At 39.4% G+C, this 15,817-nt stretch overlaps 1 protein-coding gene across 1 annotated transcript; it reads right to left on the bottom strand.

Moving 5' to 3' along the window:
• Positions 1 to 1,954: 1,954 nt before the first annotated feature.
• Positions 1,955 to 3,579, bottom strand: LOC138895196 (uncharacterized). Its single transcript, XM_070179863.1, has 2 exons — positions 3,349 to 3,579; positions 1,955 to 2,812 (listed from the first exon to the last, which is right to left on the bottom strand). The coding sequence occupies exons 1-2, from the start codon at positions 3,577 to 3,579 to the stop codon at positions 1,955 to 1,957; spliced, it is 1,089 nt and encodes a 362-aa protein (XP_070035964.1).
• Between the last annotated feature and the right edge of the window lie 12,238 nt (positions 3,580 to 15,817).

Below are 15,817 nucleotides of genomic sequence, written 5' to 3' on the forward strand. Positions count from 1 at the left end.
TGAAATAGAACCTGATCGAGTACCCAGCTATTACCTGGGCCGATGTTCACAATCGGTATCAATCGAAGACGACTAGTTGAGTTCTGGGTCCGTTATTAAAAGGGACATCAACGGAAAACAAAGGCCGATCAAGGACCGATATCGGCCGTATAGTGGAGATTATAGGGGTAACGAACCAAGATGTAACCTCGTACAAAGCAATAAAAGAAGTGATCGAGGCTAGGGATCTCGGGTGTTACCCACGTAGTTTTCCCGAGCCCTGGCACAAAACATGAACGCGTGTATAATAACTTATAAGGAGAAATTTCTTCTTTACCGATATTTTAGATCCCAGAAATATTCCTATATTTCGTGATATATTATGCAAACAACCCTAAGGGCTACCTTAATTCAAGTTCGAGTAAACACTCACACGACTACAAAGCCCAAGGGCTACCTTATTTTGAGTTCGAGCAAGTCCTCACTCGACCACTAAGCCTAAGGGCTATTCTTATTTCGAGTTCGAGCAAATCCTCACTCGACTATAAATCCTAAGGGCTACACTAATCGAGTTCGAGCAACCACTCTCACTCGGGGACTATCTATCGAGCCTAAGGTCTACCTTAATTCGAGTACGAGCAAACACTCACTCGACTACAAAGCCCAAGGGCTACCTTATTTCGAGTTCGAGCAAGTCCTCACTCGACCACTAAGCCTAAGGGCTACTCTTATTTCGAGTTCGAGTAAATCCTCACTCAACTATAAAGCCTAAGGGCTACACTAATCGAGTTCGAGCAACCATTCTCACTCGGGGACTATCTATCGAGCCTAAGGGCTACCTTAATTCGAGTTCGAGAAAACACTCACTCGACTACAAAGCCCAAGGACTACCTTATTTCGAGTTCGAGCAAGTCCTCACTCGACCACTAAGCCTAACGGCTATTCTTATTTCGAGTTCGAGCAAATCCTCACTCGACTATAAAGCCTAAGGGCTATTCTTATTTCGAGTTCGAGAAGATCCTCACTCGACTATAAAGCCTAAGGGATACCCTAACTCGAGTTCGAGCAACCATTCTCACTCGGGGACTATCTATCGAGCCTAAAGGCTGCCATTAATTCGAGTTCGAGCAAACACTCACTCGACTACAAAGCCCAAGGGCTACCTTATTTCGAGTTCGAGCAAGTCCTCACTCCACCACTAAGCCTAAGGGCTATTCTTATTTTGAGTTTGAGCAAATCCTCACTCGACTACAAAGCCTAAGGGCTACCCTAACTCGAGTTCGAGCAACCATTCTCACTCAGGGACTATCTATCGAGCCCAAGGGCTGCCATTAATTCCAGTTCGAGCAAACACTCAATCGACTGAAAAGCATAAGGGCTACCTTAATTCGAGTTCGAGCAAACACTCACTCAGCTATTTTTATTTCGAGTTCGAGCAAATCCTCGCTCGACTATAAAGCCTAAGGGCTACCCTAACTTGAGTTTGAGCAATCATTCTCACTCGGGGACTATCTATCGAACCCAAGGGCTGACATTAATTCGAATTCGAGAAAACACTCACTCGACTACAATGCGCAAGGGCTACCTCATTTCGAGTTTGAGCAAACACTCACTCGACTGAAAAGCCTAAAGACTACCTTAGCTCAAATTCGAGCAAATCATTTCACTTGAACTCTATTCGTCGAGTCTAAAAGTTATCTCAGTTTGAGTTCGAACATTCGCTAGGGGACTACCTACAAAGAAAGGTCGAGTTCGAACATTCGCTCGGACCTTCAAGTAATTATCCCGTGCTAAGACAGTTTTTGGCCTTTGGAAAAAATAACAAGAAAGGCAAAAGATTCAGAGGCCTTAAAAGAAAGAATTTTATATATACCAGAAATTATTTACAAAGGCACCATGACCCGACCAAGTTTTTTTTTGCAAAAGACCAAAACGGTCTTAAAAGAAAGAAGAAAAATGCTAAAGGGACTTAGTCCTATACAGGAGCAGCATCTTCACCCCCGAGGCCTCCTTCGCTCTCAGAACCGCTCATACTCCCGATATCATCATCATCGGGAAAGGCCAACACTTTGGCTTCGGCCTCAAGCTCTTTTGCATTCTCGATCTCGACTGAAAGAGCGAAGCCACGAGCGTGAATCTCCTCTAGAGTCTCCCTCCGAGATTGGAATTTAGCATGCTCAGCAACCCAATTTGCTCGAGCTTGAGCAGCCTCGGCAACATCTTTTGCTCGAACCTGGGCAGCTTCAACATCGTACCGATAAACAGCCACCATTGCATCGGCATTAGCCATAGCTATTTCGGCCTCTGATTTGGCCGCTGCCAGTTCTGAGGCCAGTCTCTCTCGATCGGAAGTCATTGAGCCCAACCGAGACTGGAATTCCTCAATATTCTTGGCTTGCACCAAGGTTTTCTCTTTTAAGTTTCGGAGTTGGACCTCAGCCGAAGTCAGTTGTGTTCGGGCGGTCTCTTTCTCTGAGGGGAGGCGGTCCATGTTCTTCTTCCACTCCTCGGCCTCCGATTTCACTACATCCACTTCAGCACGAAGCTGCCTAATCACTTCAAACTTTTGCTCAACCTGCGGGACCGAGTTATTAGCCATCAATTCCGAGTCGATATCATTAAAACCAAAGATTCTTTGTACCTGCTCGGCCAGCTCAGTTTGTTCTTTCTGTGATACTTCCAGCTCGACCTGAAGTCTTTTTACTTCTCCTTCTCTCTGCCTACCGAGAAGATTTAAGGCATCTCTCTCCTCGGTAAGCCTTCGAACTTCGGCCTTGTACCGGCTCAGCTCCCCTCGGGATTGAAGAAATGCCTCATGATGAAGCGCAGAAGCCTACGAAAATAAGAAAGGATTATGCAAGGAAAGGAAAACACAAGTATGAAAGGGAAATATGAACTTACCCGGTTCAGGGCTTGTTGTGCCTCGTTAAAAAGGCAAGGCACTCGCACCTCGCTAGAGCTTTTTTTCGGGGCCTCCGAGTCACCCGAAACGATGATATCTTCTACACCGATAAAATAACCATGGAAAGGATCCTCCCCTCCATGAGCTCTTTCCCCGTGACAAGTTCCGACAGCTTGAGCATCACGTATCATCGATTGGGAGAAAGAAGGAAAAGAGGGGGAATCCCCGATCTCTATCGCCCCGAGTAGAACTTTTGAGGCACCGCCTCCGTCTTCGGGAGCCCAAAGCTCAGTTTGCGCACTGCCATCCACCGCCTCTTCGACGGTCTTTTTACCTCAAGGTAAAAGATCCTCGGTCTCCAAAGGCTCGGGAACTTGGGTCGTAGTCCCCTCCCCGACCTCCTTAAGCCTAGTCGGAGCGGTATCAACTCCCACCGATACCGAAGTATTCTGAGTATCGGTGCTTGCCCGAGCACGAGCTACAAGCCCGAAATCATTTTCTTCTTCTTCTTCTTCTTCTTCATCCCTTAGACTTAGGACTGACTCCATAGTCAAAGGGATTATGTTCACCTTGGGTTTTCGAGCCACTCTCTTTTTGGGTTTCTGACCCTCGGAGTCCGAGGCCCTTTTTCTCTTAAACGCCTTCTCGGGTTTTGAGATAGGCGGTAGAATTTTTTCATCACCTGATGGGGGTCTCATAACCGCTTCTTTTCCAAGACTTACAAAGAAAGGAAAGTGAGAAAAAGTTATGCCCGGAAAAATACTAGAACAGATCAGTGAGCCGAAATAAAAGCTTACCATAGGTACGAGCCTCCCATCGACCCTTCGATAAATCACGCCATGAGCGCTCGACAAAAGATGACGTTAAGACCAGGTTTTTGACCCAATTCTCAAGGTGTGGAATCGCACCCGGCATGCAAGTAACGGCTACATCGAGAAAGACACTAATAAGAAAGGGTGAAGAAGTAAGACAAACAGAAATTTAAAATGGGATCGTACTTACGTTTCATATTTCATTTCTCAAGAAACGGCATGCTCTCTGCCGGGATTAGGTCCTAGGTCTTCACTCGAACAAATCGGCACATCCAATCCCCATCCTTATCTTCATCTATGCTCGACGTGAACACCTTGGTGGTACGACGTTGAAGCTTTATCAGTCCACCTCGGTAAAGTCGAGGACTATACAATCTTATAAGGTGGTCGAGGGTGAAGGGGAGCTCATCGATCTTACTCACAAAGAAATGAATTAAGATCACGATCCTCCAGAAAGAAGGATGAATTTGGCCAAGGGTCACCTGATATTTCTTGCAAAAATTAATGATGACCGGATCGAGGGGACCCAGCGTGAAAGGATAAGTATAAACACTCAGGTACCCTTTCACGTAAGTAGTGATCGATTCCTCCGGTGTCGGTATCATGACCTCTTTATTTACCCAATTACAATCTTTCTTCACTACATCAAGGAAACTTACTGGTATCGAGCATATGTATCTCGATACCAGATCGCATCGACCAGCAACCGAAGAGGGTTTATCAACTTTAAAATCAGAATCAATAACACATCTCCCGGAAACGAGTTCTTCAAGGCGTGGTTCCAGCACCAGTTTCTCACCGGCCGGCCGAGATGGGGAAGCAGCCTCTTTTTGAGGAAGGATTTTAGATATCTTGGCCATCTAAATTTTCAAAGAGCAAAGAAGACGAAAAATTGAAATATTTTGGTAGTTGGTGAAGAACAAGCAAGGAAATTTTCGGAACTTAAAAATAGGTAACTTTGCAGAAGACGAAGAACTGTAAAAGTTTAGAATGAGAAGAGTTGAAAGTAAAAGTTTGAGATGACGAAAGAAGGAGGCTATTTATAGGTTGCACAATGACAGTTCAAAACTGGCAGTGGCCGACATCGACTGACACATATTTAATGCCTTGGTAACTGAACTGACGGGACATTTATCAAGTACGTCATGGTCGGGCCCGATGCGGACGTCAGTGTATATCTACTCATATCGTTGGAAAGTCATATCGTTTCTCACCATATTATTTCCGAGAAACGAGGGGACTATTTGTATACGGTCAAATCCGAGTTTGCCCTCCGTGTAAATTGATCGAGATTGGAACATGATAAACTGAGGTTTGTCATTGTAACATTGGGATAAGAAGCAAAGTCAGGTTATCGAGCTCAAGGTTCAGGGACCCATCAATATCAAGCTTGAATCAATATCGAGTTGTGATATGAAAGTGTTATCGAGCTCAAGAACCAGACACAGATCATTACCGAACCCAGTCAGTATCAAGCTCGAATCAATATCGAGCTCGAGATCCAGAGATCGACCAATACCAGGACCGACCAAGATCGAGCTTAGAGACAAAGAGTCTTTGCAGCCGTACTTAGGGAGAGAATCTCGGCAGGAATTAAGAAAAAACTAATTAATTAATCTATTATGGGATCTCCATTATGTATTTTTTATTATATCCAATAATAAAAATGGAAAGCGCAAAATAGTCGTGGCCCTTTTACTTTTTGTGTTTTTTTACCACTATTATACCATAGCCAAGCGCAAAATGGAAAATTGAAAAAAGAATAATAAGGGCCAAAGACAATAGGACGTATATACTTTCGAAAATGCATGCAAGCATGCACGACATATACTCCTAACTAGCAGTACGTACTAAGTAATCTTGCCACGTGAGCAAAGGGGGGAAAATAAAGAAGGAAAGAGAATTTTTATTTTTGTTAAATCAACTTATAATATACGGTCAAATCCGAGTTTGCCCTACGTGTAAGTTGGTCGAGATTGGAACATGATAAACCGAGAGTCGTCATTGTAACATCGGAATAAGAAGCAAAGTCAGGTTATCGAGCTCAAGGTTCAGGGATCCATCAATATCGAGTTCGAGTCAATATCGAGCTCGAATCAATATCGAGTTGTGATATGAAGTAGTGTTATCGAGCTCAAGAGCCAGAGACAGATCAGTACCGAGCCCAATTAGTATCAAGCTCGAATCAATATCGAGCTCGAGATCCAGAGATCGACCAATACCAGGACCGACCAAGATCGAGCTTAGAGACAAAGAGCCGTTGCAACCGCACTTAGGGAGAGAATCTCGACGGAAATTAAGGAAAAGCTAATTAATTAATCTATCATTGGATCTCCACTATGTATTTTTTATTATATCCAAAGTAGAATTTTTCTACTATATTAAGAATACGGATCATTTCTGTAAAAGGATGGAACATCTAGTGGAGCAAACATTGATACACTCATATTTCAAAGATTATTACACTGATATATAGCAAGGATTATCCTTTTTGTGCTTTGACATTGATTCATCTTGCTTGTTTATAAATCATTCTCTACTCAATTTGATTTGTATTTCATTCCTTTTTTACAGTCAATATTCGATATATATTTCTACTTACTTTTTTGATTTGTACCGAGTTACACCACGTATCCTTAGAACTACGAATAAATTCAACTCTATCCATTTTTCGGGTAAACAACTATATAGAAAAATTACAAAGACAAAGAAGAATAAGATGAAGTCGGCAAAAGTAACAAAAATAAATGTAAAGAAGATTTTTTTAAAACGGATTAATAAAATGAAGTATGTGCTATCAATTAAATTATTAATACTTCTAATCTTTCAAAAGTATGAAGTTCTAGAAAGAAAATATTTAGTTACTCCTTTGGGAAATAATATATAGTTTCCCGTGCATTTGCATCAAATTCTTGTCAAATAATCCAATGTAAAAATAAAGAGCTTCATTTCCATTTTTATTTATGTTGGTTATATATGCTAGTTTCTTCGGAAACTAATAGTTAGTAAGTACTATTTTCAATAACTCATTAATTTCTTTGCCTAGCTCCTCATAGTATTGATTCAAGTTTTCTAATTTCCACCAGCATAACAACCAAGAATTAAATTTTTTTTTTACCGTCTATTCTAGCTTAACAGAAACTAAAATCTCCTTGATTTTTTTAGCTTAATCCCATGCATTAGCAGTGTAAAATATATCTACACGATCCAGGGGCGGCTCTAAGGCTAGGTCAGTGAGGCCGTCGCCTTAGGCCCCAAAATTTGAAGGCCCCAAATTATTATTATTATTAGTAGTATTATATTATATAATTTATATAAATAATTATTATAAATAAAAGTGTCACGGTATTTGTTTTGGTTACTATTTGATTGAGGTTATTTTATACCAATAAGTTATAAATTACGATATTTTCTTCACTCATTATTAGTATATTTGCTTCACTCTTCAATTTTAAATTTATCCTTTTATATAGAAATTAAGTTATACATCGACAATATAATGAATTTCTTTTACAATCTTCTCTGAAACCGTATGAACACAAAAGCATTCATGCACCAATTTGTTTTTAGTGTAATTCAACATATTATATTAGGTTATTTATAATTTATTTTAAATATCTCGCTAATGAGTGCTACTTAATTATGAACTGCAATTAATATTTAAATTAATCAGAAGGTGTAAATATTTTTGACACTATTAATGCTCAAAACTTAAACTATTACGCTATGTACGTTCATTTCTTTTTCTTGTTTGTGATGATAGCTAAATTAAAATTTTTGCTTTGAGTTCTGGACCTCAATATTTGATAATCAATCACTTTATTCTTTATGCTCTTCTTCCTAATTTTTTTAATTCGCTATTTTGTGTCTTAAATGATTAATTTGGTGTTTAGAAAGCAAATTTTTTTGTTAGTGTTTTATAAAATAAATTTGAGGGTCTCTCAATATAGTTTCGCTTTAGGCCACGAGCTTCGTTGAGCCGCCCCTAACACGATCAAGTCACTTATAAGGTTATTACATGAATTTTAATGATAAGTATTAATTGGTAACCTAGCAAAAAGGATAACCTATTGTAATAGGTTTAATTATAACGATAGTGTAATAAAAAAAAAATTACACTGTCGACATATATAATTAAATCTTTTTTTTTTCCTTTCTTAAACAAGTTTCCGGCTTCATCAATTCTGTTAAAAGGTATACAAAATTTTACAGTGTCAATATATCCTAGTAGACACCCTTTTAGGGCGAGTGAGAATTAGGCAGTGTGAGTGTTTAAAACACTTGTTTTTACTTAGCTGAGGTGTCGAGATGAAATCCCACGGAATATATAAGAGGATCGGAATATCAAATCGGTATAAGTACGAGCGTTTATTTGGCTATTTGACCTAATCTAAATTATTTTTTTCATAAAATATTAAGTCTTCTCTCCTGATTAATCATGTCAAACATAGACCACTAATGACTGGAAATAATTGGTTTTCATTTTTCTCGATATGACTGTATATAGTATAGTATTATTCATCTTTTCCAATTACTCACCGCACGACATGGAACTATTTTACCAAGATATATGTAGACCCTATTTGATTTATTTAATGGGCTTCAGTACTTAATGGGTCGTAGCCGAAATGATTCTGGGCCCACAGAGAATCATGCTTTTTGGCCCACTGTAAATAAAATAGTTTCTCCTTTTTCTTAAAAATAATATTTCGGTGGTTAATTTCTTCTTAAATAAATCTATATATTATTAAGAAACCAGTAAAAGCATGTGAACATCATACTGCAATACAGCTATTTAAGTAATATATTTGTTAATAATATTATATACGCAAAACATGATTTAAGAGGAGGGAGATAATAATAGTGTCAATAATATTTACACCTTCTGATTAATTTAAATATTAATTGCAGTTCATAATTAAGTAACACTCATTGGCGAGATATTTAAAATAAATTATAAATAACCTAATATAATATGTTGAATTACACTAAAAATAAATTGGTGCATGAATGATTTTGTGTTCAATAAAACATAGTAAAGACGGAAGGACTCAATAACCCCTCTACACCCTCAGTGTAATCATATTTTATACTAAAAGTGGAAACACTTTTAAGTCAAGTTAATTTGTTAATTTACCCATAAAAAACTAAATGAAGATTTTAACCTTACAAGAAAATACTATTATGACAATATTAGTGCGCAAAGAGGTAAATATATACTATAATGAAGACACAAAAAAAAAAAGATAGAAAGTTAAATCATAAACCTCTCAAAGTATAATTACATGACAATTATAATTGAAAAACCGTTATCAACACTTAATGGACCAGTGTTGAAGTTCTTCAGAAGAAGAAGAAGAAGAAGAGAAGAGCTCTTGCAACAAAGGAGCCAACCTATATCAGTCAAATGGGGTCAATTTATTTATTTTTTAGTAATTCATTTCACTAATTAATTCTCCTTTTATTAGAATAAAACAAATGCACTGTTACCTTGAGAAAGTTAAATTATACTCCCTATGTTCATTTTTCTTTTTCGTACTTTGGGGTCAAGGTACATTCGGGCCAGTTAGCTATGCAACATATATATTTTTAAAGTACTGATTCTTTTATCATTTTACATAGCTGTGTTCGCATTTTTTTCTGTTTATTTTTATAATAATCTATTGCTTTGTACTTAATAAACAAATAACAATTTGATTATTACATTCTTTTAGAAAAATATAATATGCAGGAACAAGTTTTAATTTCTATTTTGTCTTGCATGTTGTTCTACTTTTGTCTTTTTTGAATTCTTCCAGAAAAATGTAATATGCACGACTTTTAGTTTCTATTTTGCTATGCATGCTATTTTGCTTTAATTTCAATTGCTTTGATTTTAATTGACAAAATTTCTATTACAATCTGTTGCTTAAATTCTTCCAGAAAAATATAATATCATAATCGAGTTTTTATTTTATTTTGCATACTAATTACACAATAATAATAAGGTTCAACTTGGGATATTGCTCATAAATTAATCTCAAGTTGTGATTGCATCAATATGTGAAGCAAATATAAGTTATAACAAAATGTTAAACAAGTTCCTTTTTTGAAAAGAAAAAAAACAAAGAAAAGTTGTACTAATTTATAAATGATATTAATAGTGAACTACTACTCCAGGTTATAGTTAGAAAATGGAACATAATTTTTCTTTTTGCAGGATGTAGTCAAAATATAAGCTTGGCAAGCTATTTATTACTCCATTCAGAACATGCCAGCGTGAGTTGAGGCTATCTAAATAGTTTTATACTACATCAAATAATATTACATCTATAAAGAAAACTTAGGTTTTCTATAATCATATTACATATTTGTGTCTCAAATAATTTAATTATAAAACTGTTTACCCTAAAATTCGAGTAACAGTTAAACTTATTTAGTGATTTTAAGGATACGTGATTTAATTCAATACCAATTGATAAACAAGGAATTGAATAGATAATTTGAATAGTAAAATTAATCAAACCGGTGTTCTAGCAGTGCTTTCGACCTCGATTCGGGATGGTCTCGAGATTGGGTAAGAAGAACAATAAAAAATAAAAAATAAAAAATAAACAATGATGAATAGTAATAGATAGTAAGTAAAATAGAGAGCAGCATTTTTGTATATATTTTTCAGTGAATCAAATCCCCCTACAAATGAATAAGGTCCCTATTTATATAGTAGAGGAATCCTAATATAACGACCCGACCGGTCATTTTGAGTATTACAACCTTGTTTTCCCATTTACTGCTCAAAATGTACTTTACAGTTGTTGTGTGAATTGCCGGGGTAATTGGTTCGGGTCCGGTGAGGTTTTGGAATGAATTGGAACACTTAGTTCCAAGGTTTAAAGCTTAAGTTAAAATAGTGACCGGATGTTGGCTTATGTGTAAACGACCCCGGAATGGAGTTCTGATGATTCCAATAGCTCCGTATGGTGATTTTGGACTTAAGAGCGTGTCCGAAAAATTATTTGGAGGTCCGTAGTGGAATTAGGCTTGAAATGCCGAAAGATAAATTTTTGGGAAGTTTGACCGGGGGTTGAATTTTTGATATCGAGGTCGGAATCTGATTCTGGAAATTTTAATAGGTCTGTTATGTCAATTATGACTTGTGTGCAAAATTTGAAGTCATTCCGGATTGATTTGATATGTTTCGGCACAAAATATAGAATTTGAAAGTTTAAAGTTCATAGATTTTGATTTGAGGTGCGATTCGTCGTTTTGATGTTGTTTGAGGTGATTTGAGGATTCAACTAAGTTCGTATGGTGTTTTAGGACTTGTTGGTATAATTAGTTAAGGTCCCGAGGGGGCTCGGGTGAGTTTCGGATGGTTAATGGATCAAATTCGAACTTAGAAGAAATCTGAAAAATTTCTGTCTTCTGGTATGATCGCACCTGCGAGGAATTGGCCGCAGGTGCGGTGCCGCAGATGCGGCCATTTTTAGGCAGAAGCGGAGCTGGGCTAGCCTGGGTAGGGCGCAGGTGCGAAGGAGTTAACCGCATCTGCAAGCCCGTAGGTGCGAGTGAGGCTCCACAGATGCGGAGTTGAGGGAGAGGCAAGTTCGCAGGTGTAAACCTTTTAGCGCAGAAGCGCTACCGCAGGTGCGGTCCTTGGCATCGCAGAAGCGATTATGGCTGACCAAGCTGTTCTCGCAGAAGCGAAATTTTTCCCGCAGAAGCGAAGGTCACAGATGCGACCTCTTATCCGCGGATGCGGAAATCGCTGGGACAGAACCTTAAATTCGAGGGTTCGACATTTCACCCATTTTCGGATTTTGGAGCTCGTTTTAGGCAATTTTGGAGAGGAAATTTTTCACACAACATGGGGTAAGTGCTCTTAACTCCCTTGTGATTATATTCCATGAATTAATCTTCATTTTTTGTGTAAGATTATTGAATCTTCAAGAGAAATAGAAGAAAATTTCTATAATGTCACAAAACGAATTTTTCAAGTTTGAATACCGATTTGGAGTCGGATTTGAGTGAAATTAGTATGGTTGAACTTGTAATTGGATGGGTTGTTGTATTTTGAGAGTTTCGTCGGATGTCGAGACATGGGTCCCAGGGGTGATTTTTGGGGGCGTAATTTTGGATTTTTGTGGAAAATATTGGCATTTTGATATGGAATTAATTTCTATAAATTTTGTGAACTGAATCAAATTAATTGTGGCTAGATTCGAGCCGTTCGAGAGTGGATACGTGCATAATGGAATTTCTGGAGCATTGTTTAGCTTGCTCGGCATTGGATTTGGCTTGTTTGAGATAAGTAACTCTTCTAATCTTGGAGTTGAGGGTATGAACCCTGAATATATGTATTTCGTGAATTGTTGGGAGGTGACGCACATGTTAGGTGACGGGCGTGTGAGCGTGCACTATAAAAATTGTGACATAATTATTTCTGTAGAATTTTGTAGTTAAATGATCTTGGCATTTTCCATGCGATTTTATGAGTTAAAGAAATTGAGCTGAAAAGTATATTAAAAATTATGTTGAGGCTATGTGCCAGTATTATTGGGACTCACTGGGGTCATATTGCTGTGAATTATTTGTTTAAATTGAAAATTCATACTCTGTCATATTCACTTCATTGCATATCTTATCTCAGTCTCTGTTGTTATTTATTTATGCATCATATCATCATTTTTGGGCTATTCTCATGACATGGTGAGCCCATGAGAGAGATACTGGAGAGATTGATGACTGAGGGAGGTCGAGGGCCTGATTATGAGGATATTTTGGGATCGGGCTGCACGCCGCAGCATACCATGTTGGCTTTATGTATATTATTACTATTATATGGACCGGGGTTGCCCGCCTGCAGCAGGCCTTATTGGCTTATTATGGCACGTGAGATGTCCGTGCGGATTCTGATATGATTTTATAGCACGTGAGTTGTCCGTGCAGTACGTGAGTTGTCCGTGCAGATTATAGCGCTTGGGCTGTAGGAGCCCCTCCGGAGTCTGTACACACTCCCAGTGAGCGCAGGTACCTAATGAGTGCGAGTGCCGAGTGCTGAGTGACTGTGAGGCATGAGTGATTGTGAGGTATGCCCGAGTGGCAAGAGTGATTGTGAGGTATGCCCGAGTGGCAAGAGTGACTGTGAGGTATGCCCGAGAGGCATGAGTGACTATGAGGTTTGCCCGAGGGGCTGTATATGAGTGATATTCTGCCCGAGGAGTTGTTTATGATTTTATCACTGAGTTGCATCGTATTAGCATGTACACATGACATACAGGCATAGAGATGTATTTTTCTCATGCTGTACAACATTACATCATTCATGATTTCTTACACTTTTTTTTTTTACAGATGGGCATAGTGATACATTTGTTTTACACGGGTTATCCGGAAGGAAAATGAAATATCTTATTTATTATTGAAAATATTTTGGGAGAAATTATTATTTTCAAACTATTCATATTTTTGGCAACTCCGGCAAACGATTTGGGTTTTCACTGATGTATTTGAAAGGAAGAACTATTATTTTTGAAATCATGATTTGACTGAACATTTTATCTCTGAGTTACTTCTAGTATTATTTGTTTTATGTTGTTATGGATTATTGTGGACTATTAGTTGTGGACCTGACCTTGGTAGAAGCTCGTCAGTACTTTCAACCTACGGCTAGGTTTGTTGCTTACTCAGTACATGGGGTCGGTTGTACTGATACTACACTTCTGCATATTGCGTGCAGATGTTGGCTGTTATTGTTGTTGTGCTCGATGGTTGCGAAATTTGAAGATGTACATGTGCTCCTGTGTTCCTGTTATAGCTGCCTCTTGTTCAGGGTAGCCTTAGATTTATAAAAGCTCTGTTTAAGTATTATTCAAACAGACTATGTATTTATTTTATTTCCGCTTTGTATATTCTATTCTTAGAAGCTCATGATTTGTACTACCAGTTCTTGGGAATTGTATAAGATTAAGAGCTTTATTTACTTAGATTGCTTTAATAATTATTATTGGAATTGGACAGATAATAATTGGCTTACCTAACGGGCTGGGTTAGGTTCCATCACGACTAGTTGAATTTTGGGTCGTGATACCTAAATAAGGTACAATTCTAATAACGGAAATAAATCCCATAATTGGCGTCAATAACCGCTTGATTCGATCCGTTCCGGGATTTTCATCGAGATCTTCGGTCGGTTGCTAATATTTCGCCATTCCGTCATTATGCCTTATTCGAAGTCGGTCATGCTCGGTCTCGATCTTCAGCGAGCACTTCGATCTTCATGCTCCATACTCTGCCATTGAGCTCGAGCCTGGTCTATTACGAGCTTACTCTCGAGGCAGCTCTTCGTGCCTATGAAATCTGACATGCCCGATTTTGACCGTATACAGATAGTCCTCGCGTTTCTTGAAATAAAATGATAAGAAACGGTTTGAGCCTTGATTTTTCGAAACCTTGATCATGACGCCGTCCTTATGACGTAAGTGACGGATGTGATCGAAACATCCCGCCAGTTCAGTTCAGTTTCCCAAATCATTAATGCATGTCAGTTAGCGGTCGTCCACTAACGCCACCGAACCATCGCTGTGAACCTATAAATACCCGCTCCTTCATTGAATCCAACTTTACTTTTGCTCTAATCAAACGTCTAAGTATTCTCAGTCTTTTCGTCCCCTACTTTTCGCCGTTTGTAGAGCCACCTTCGTTAGCACCGAAACCACCAGTTTTTCATTTTCCTTCGCTCTTCTTTACTTATACAAATGGCGAAAACCTCAAGGACCGTACCGCAGAAGGAGAAAGCTTCTTGCTCCTCTTCCCGGCTATCCGGCGGCAAGGCGCCGGTGGAGCCGCTTCCCCACGAATATGTTCCCGGCCCGTGTACTCTAAAATACGACTTCAAGGTCGAAAACCCTTCATTGATCCTGGGCCGATGTGAGAATGTGTCGATGTACATGTGCTCGATATCGAAGAGCCACCTCGAGGCCGTGAAGAGGGACTGCAACTGGGGTCCCGAGGTCATGGTGCAAATTCCTGCTCCCGAAGAGAGCATCACTGCTTATGTGGAGGGGTTTCTAAGTGTTTACACTTACCCCTTCACATTGGGTCCCCTCGACCCAGTGATTATTGATCTCTATAAAAGATATCAGGTCACCCTCGGCTAAATTCACCCCTTTCTATGGCGCATAGTAATCATGTTGCGCTTCTTCTCTAGCAAGGCCGAGGGGCTAGAGTTTACTCTAATTCACCTCATGCGGTTGTACCGGCCTCGAATTTATCGAGGACTAATCAGGCTCCAACGTCGGGCAACGAAGGCCTTGATCTCGAGCATCGACGTGGACAAGGATCAGGGTTGGATGAGCCATTTTATACGGATGAGGACCCGCGACATTATCCTGGAAGAGAAGATATCGTTCCCTGAGGAGTGGAACTTCGACCGTAAGTGATCTTTTAAACTTTGTTCTTCGTACCTTCTTCGACTTCGCCTGATATACCCTTTCAACATGCAGCTATTCCTTGGATGCCTCAAGCGGTACCTGCCTCGAAGATTGGGTTCGAAAATTAGCCTCAACTTCTATTTATGCCGAACGCGCATGGCATAATTTGGCAAAGGGCAGATGGGAGGCCAAGAACCACGGTAAGGATCTCCTTTTTCATGTTCTGAAACACTTTTTATACTTCATTCGTCACTAATTTTATTTCATGCAAGCCTGACCAAGGATGCCAATTTTAGGCCTTCAATTGGCGAGGAAGAAACCAAGTCCCCGATTCCAAAGCCGGGGGAAGACAAGAAGAGGAAAACTGCCTCGCAGTCCGAGGACCCCAAGCCCAAACCTCAAAGGGTGAGGAGGAAAGTAATCGCTCTCACTCGGTTCAAAAACTGAGAGATGAAGTAGAGGAAGAAGAGGAAAATGCCCCGGCACTGACAGTTTGACCTAGGAAAGCCGTCGAGGTCACCAAACCTTCTGAGACGACGGTGGCTGCTAAAATCAAGCCTCGTGTCGAGGAGGCTTCCAAAAAGAAATCGGGTGAGGATCCCGAATTACCAGAGGTCGAGAGTGTTTCTCGGCCATCTGCAACTACACTAGACAGGGCCAGTTCTGAGACCCCGAAGATCGATCAGAGCGTCCCGAGCGACTTGCTCGGGACC

The sequence above is a fragment of the Nicotiana tomentosiformis genome, chromosome 7 (assembly GCF_000390325.3).
Source record: "Nicotiana tomentosiformis chromosome 7, ASM39032v3, whole genome shotgun sequence".
Taxonomy (NCBI): Eukaryota; Viridiplantae; Streptophyta; class Magnoliopsida; order Solanales; family Solanaceae; genus Nicotiana; species Nicotiana tomentosiformis.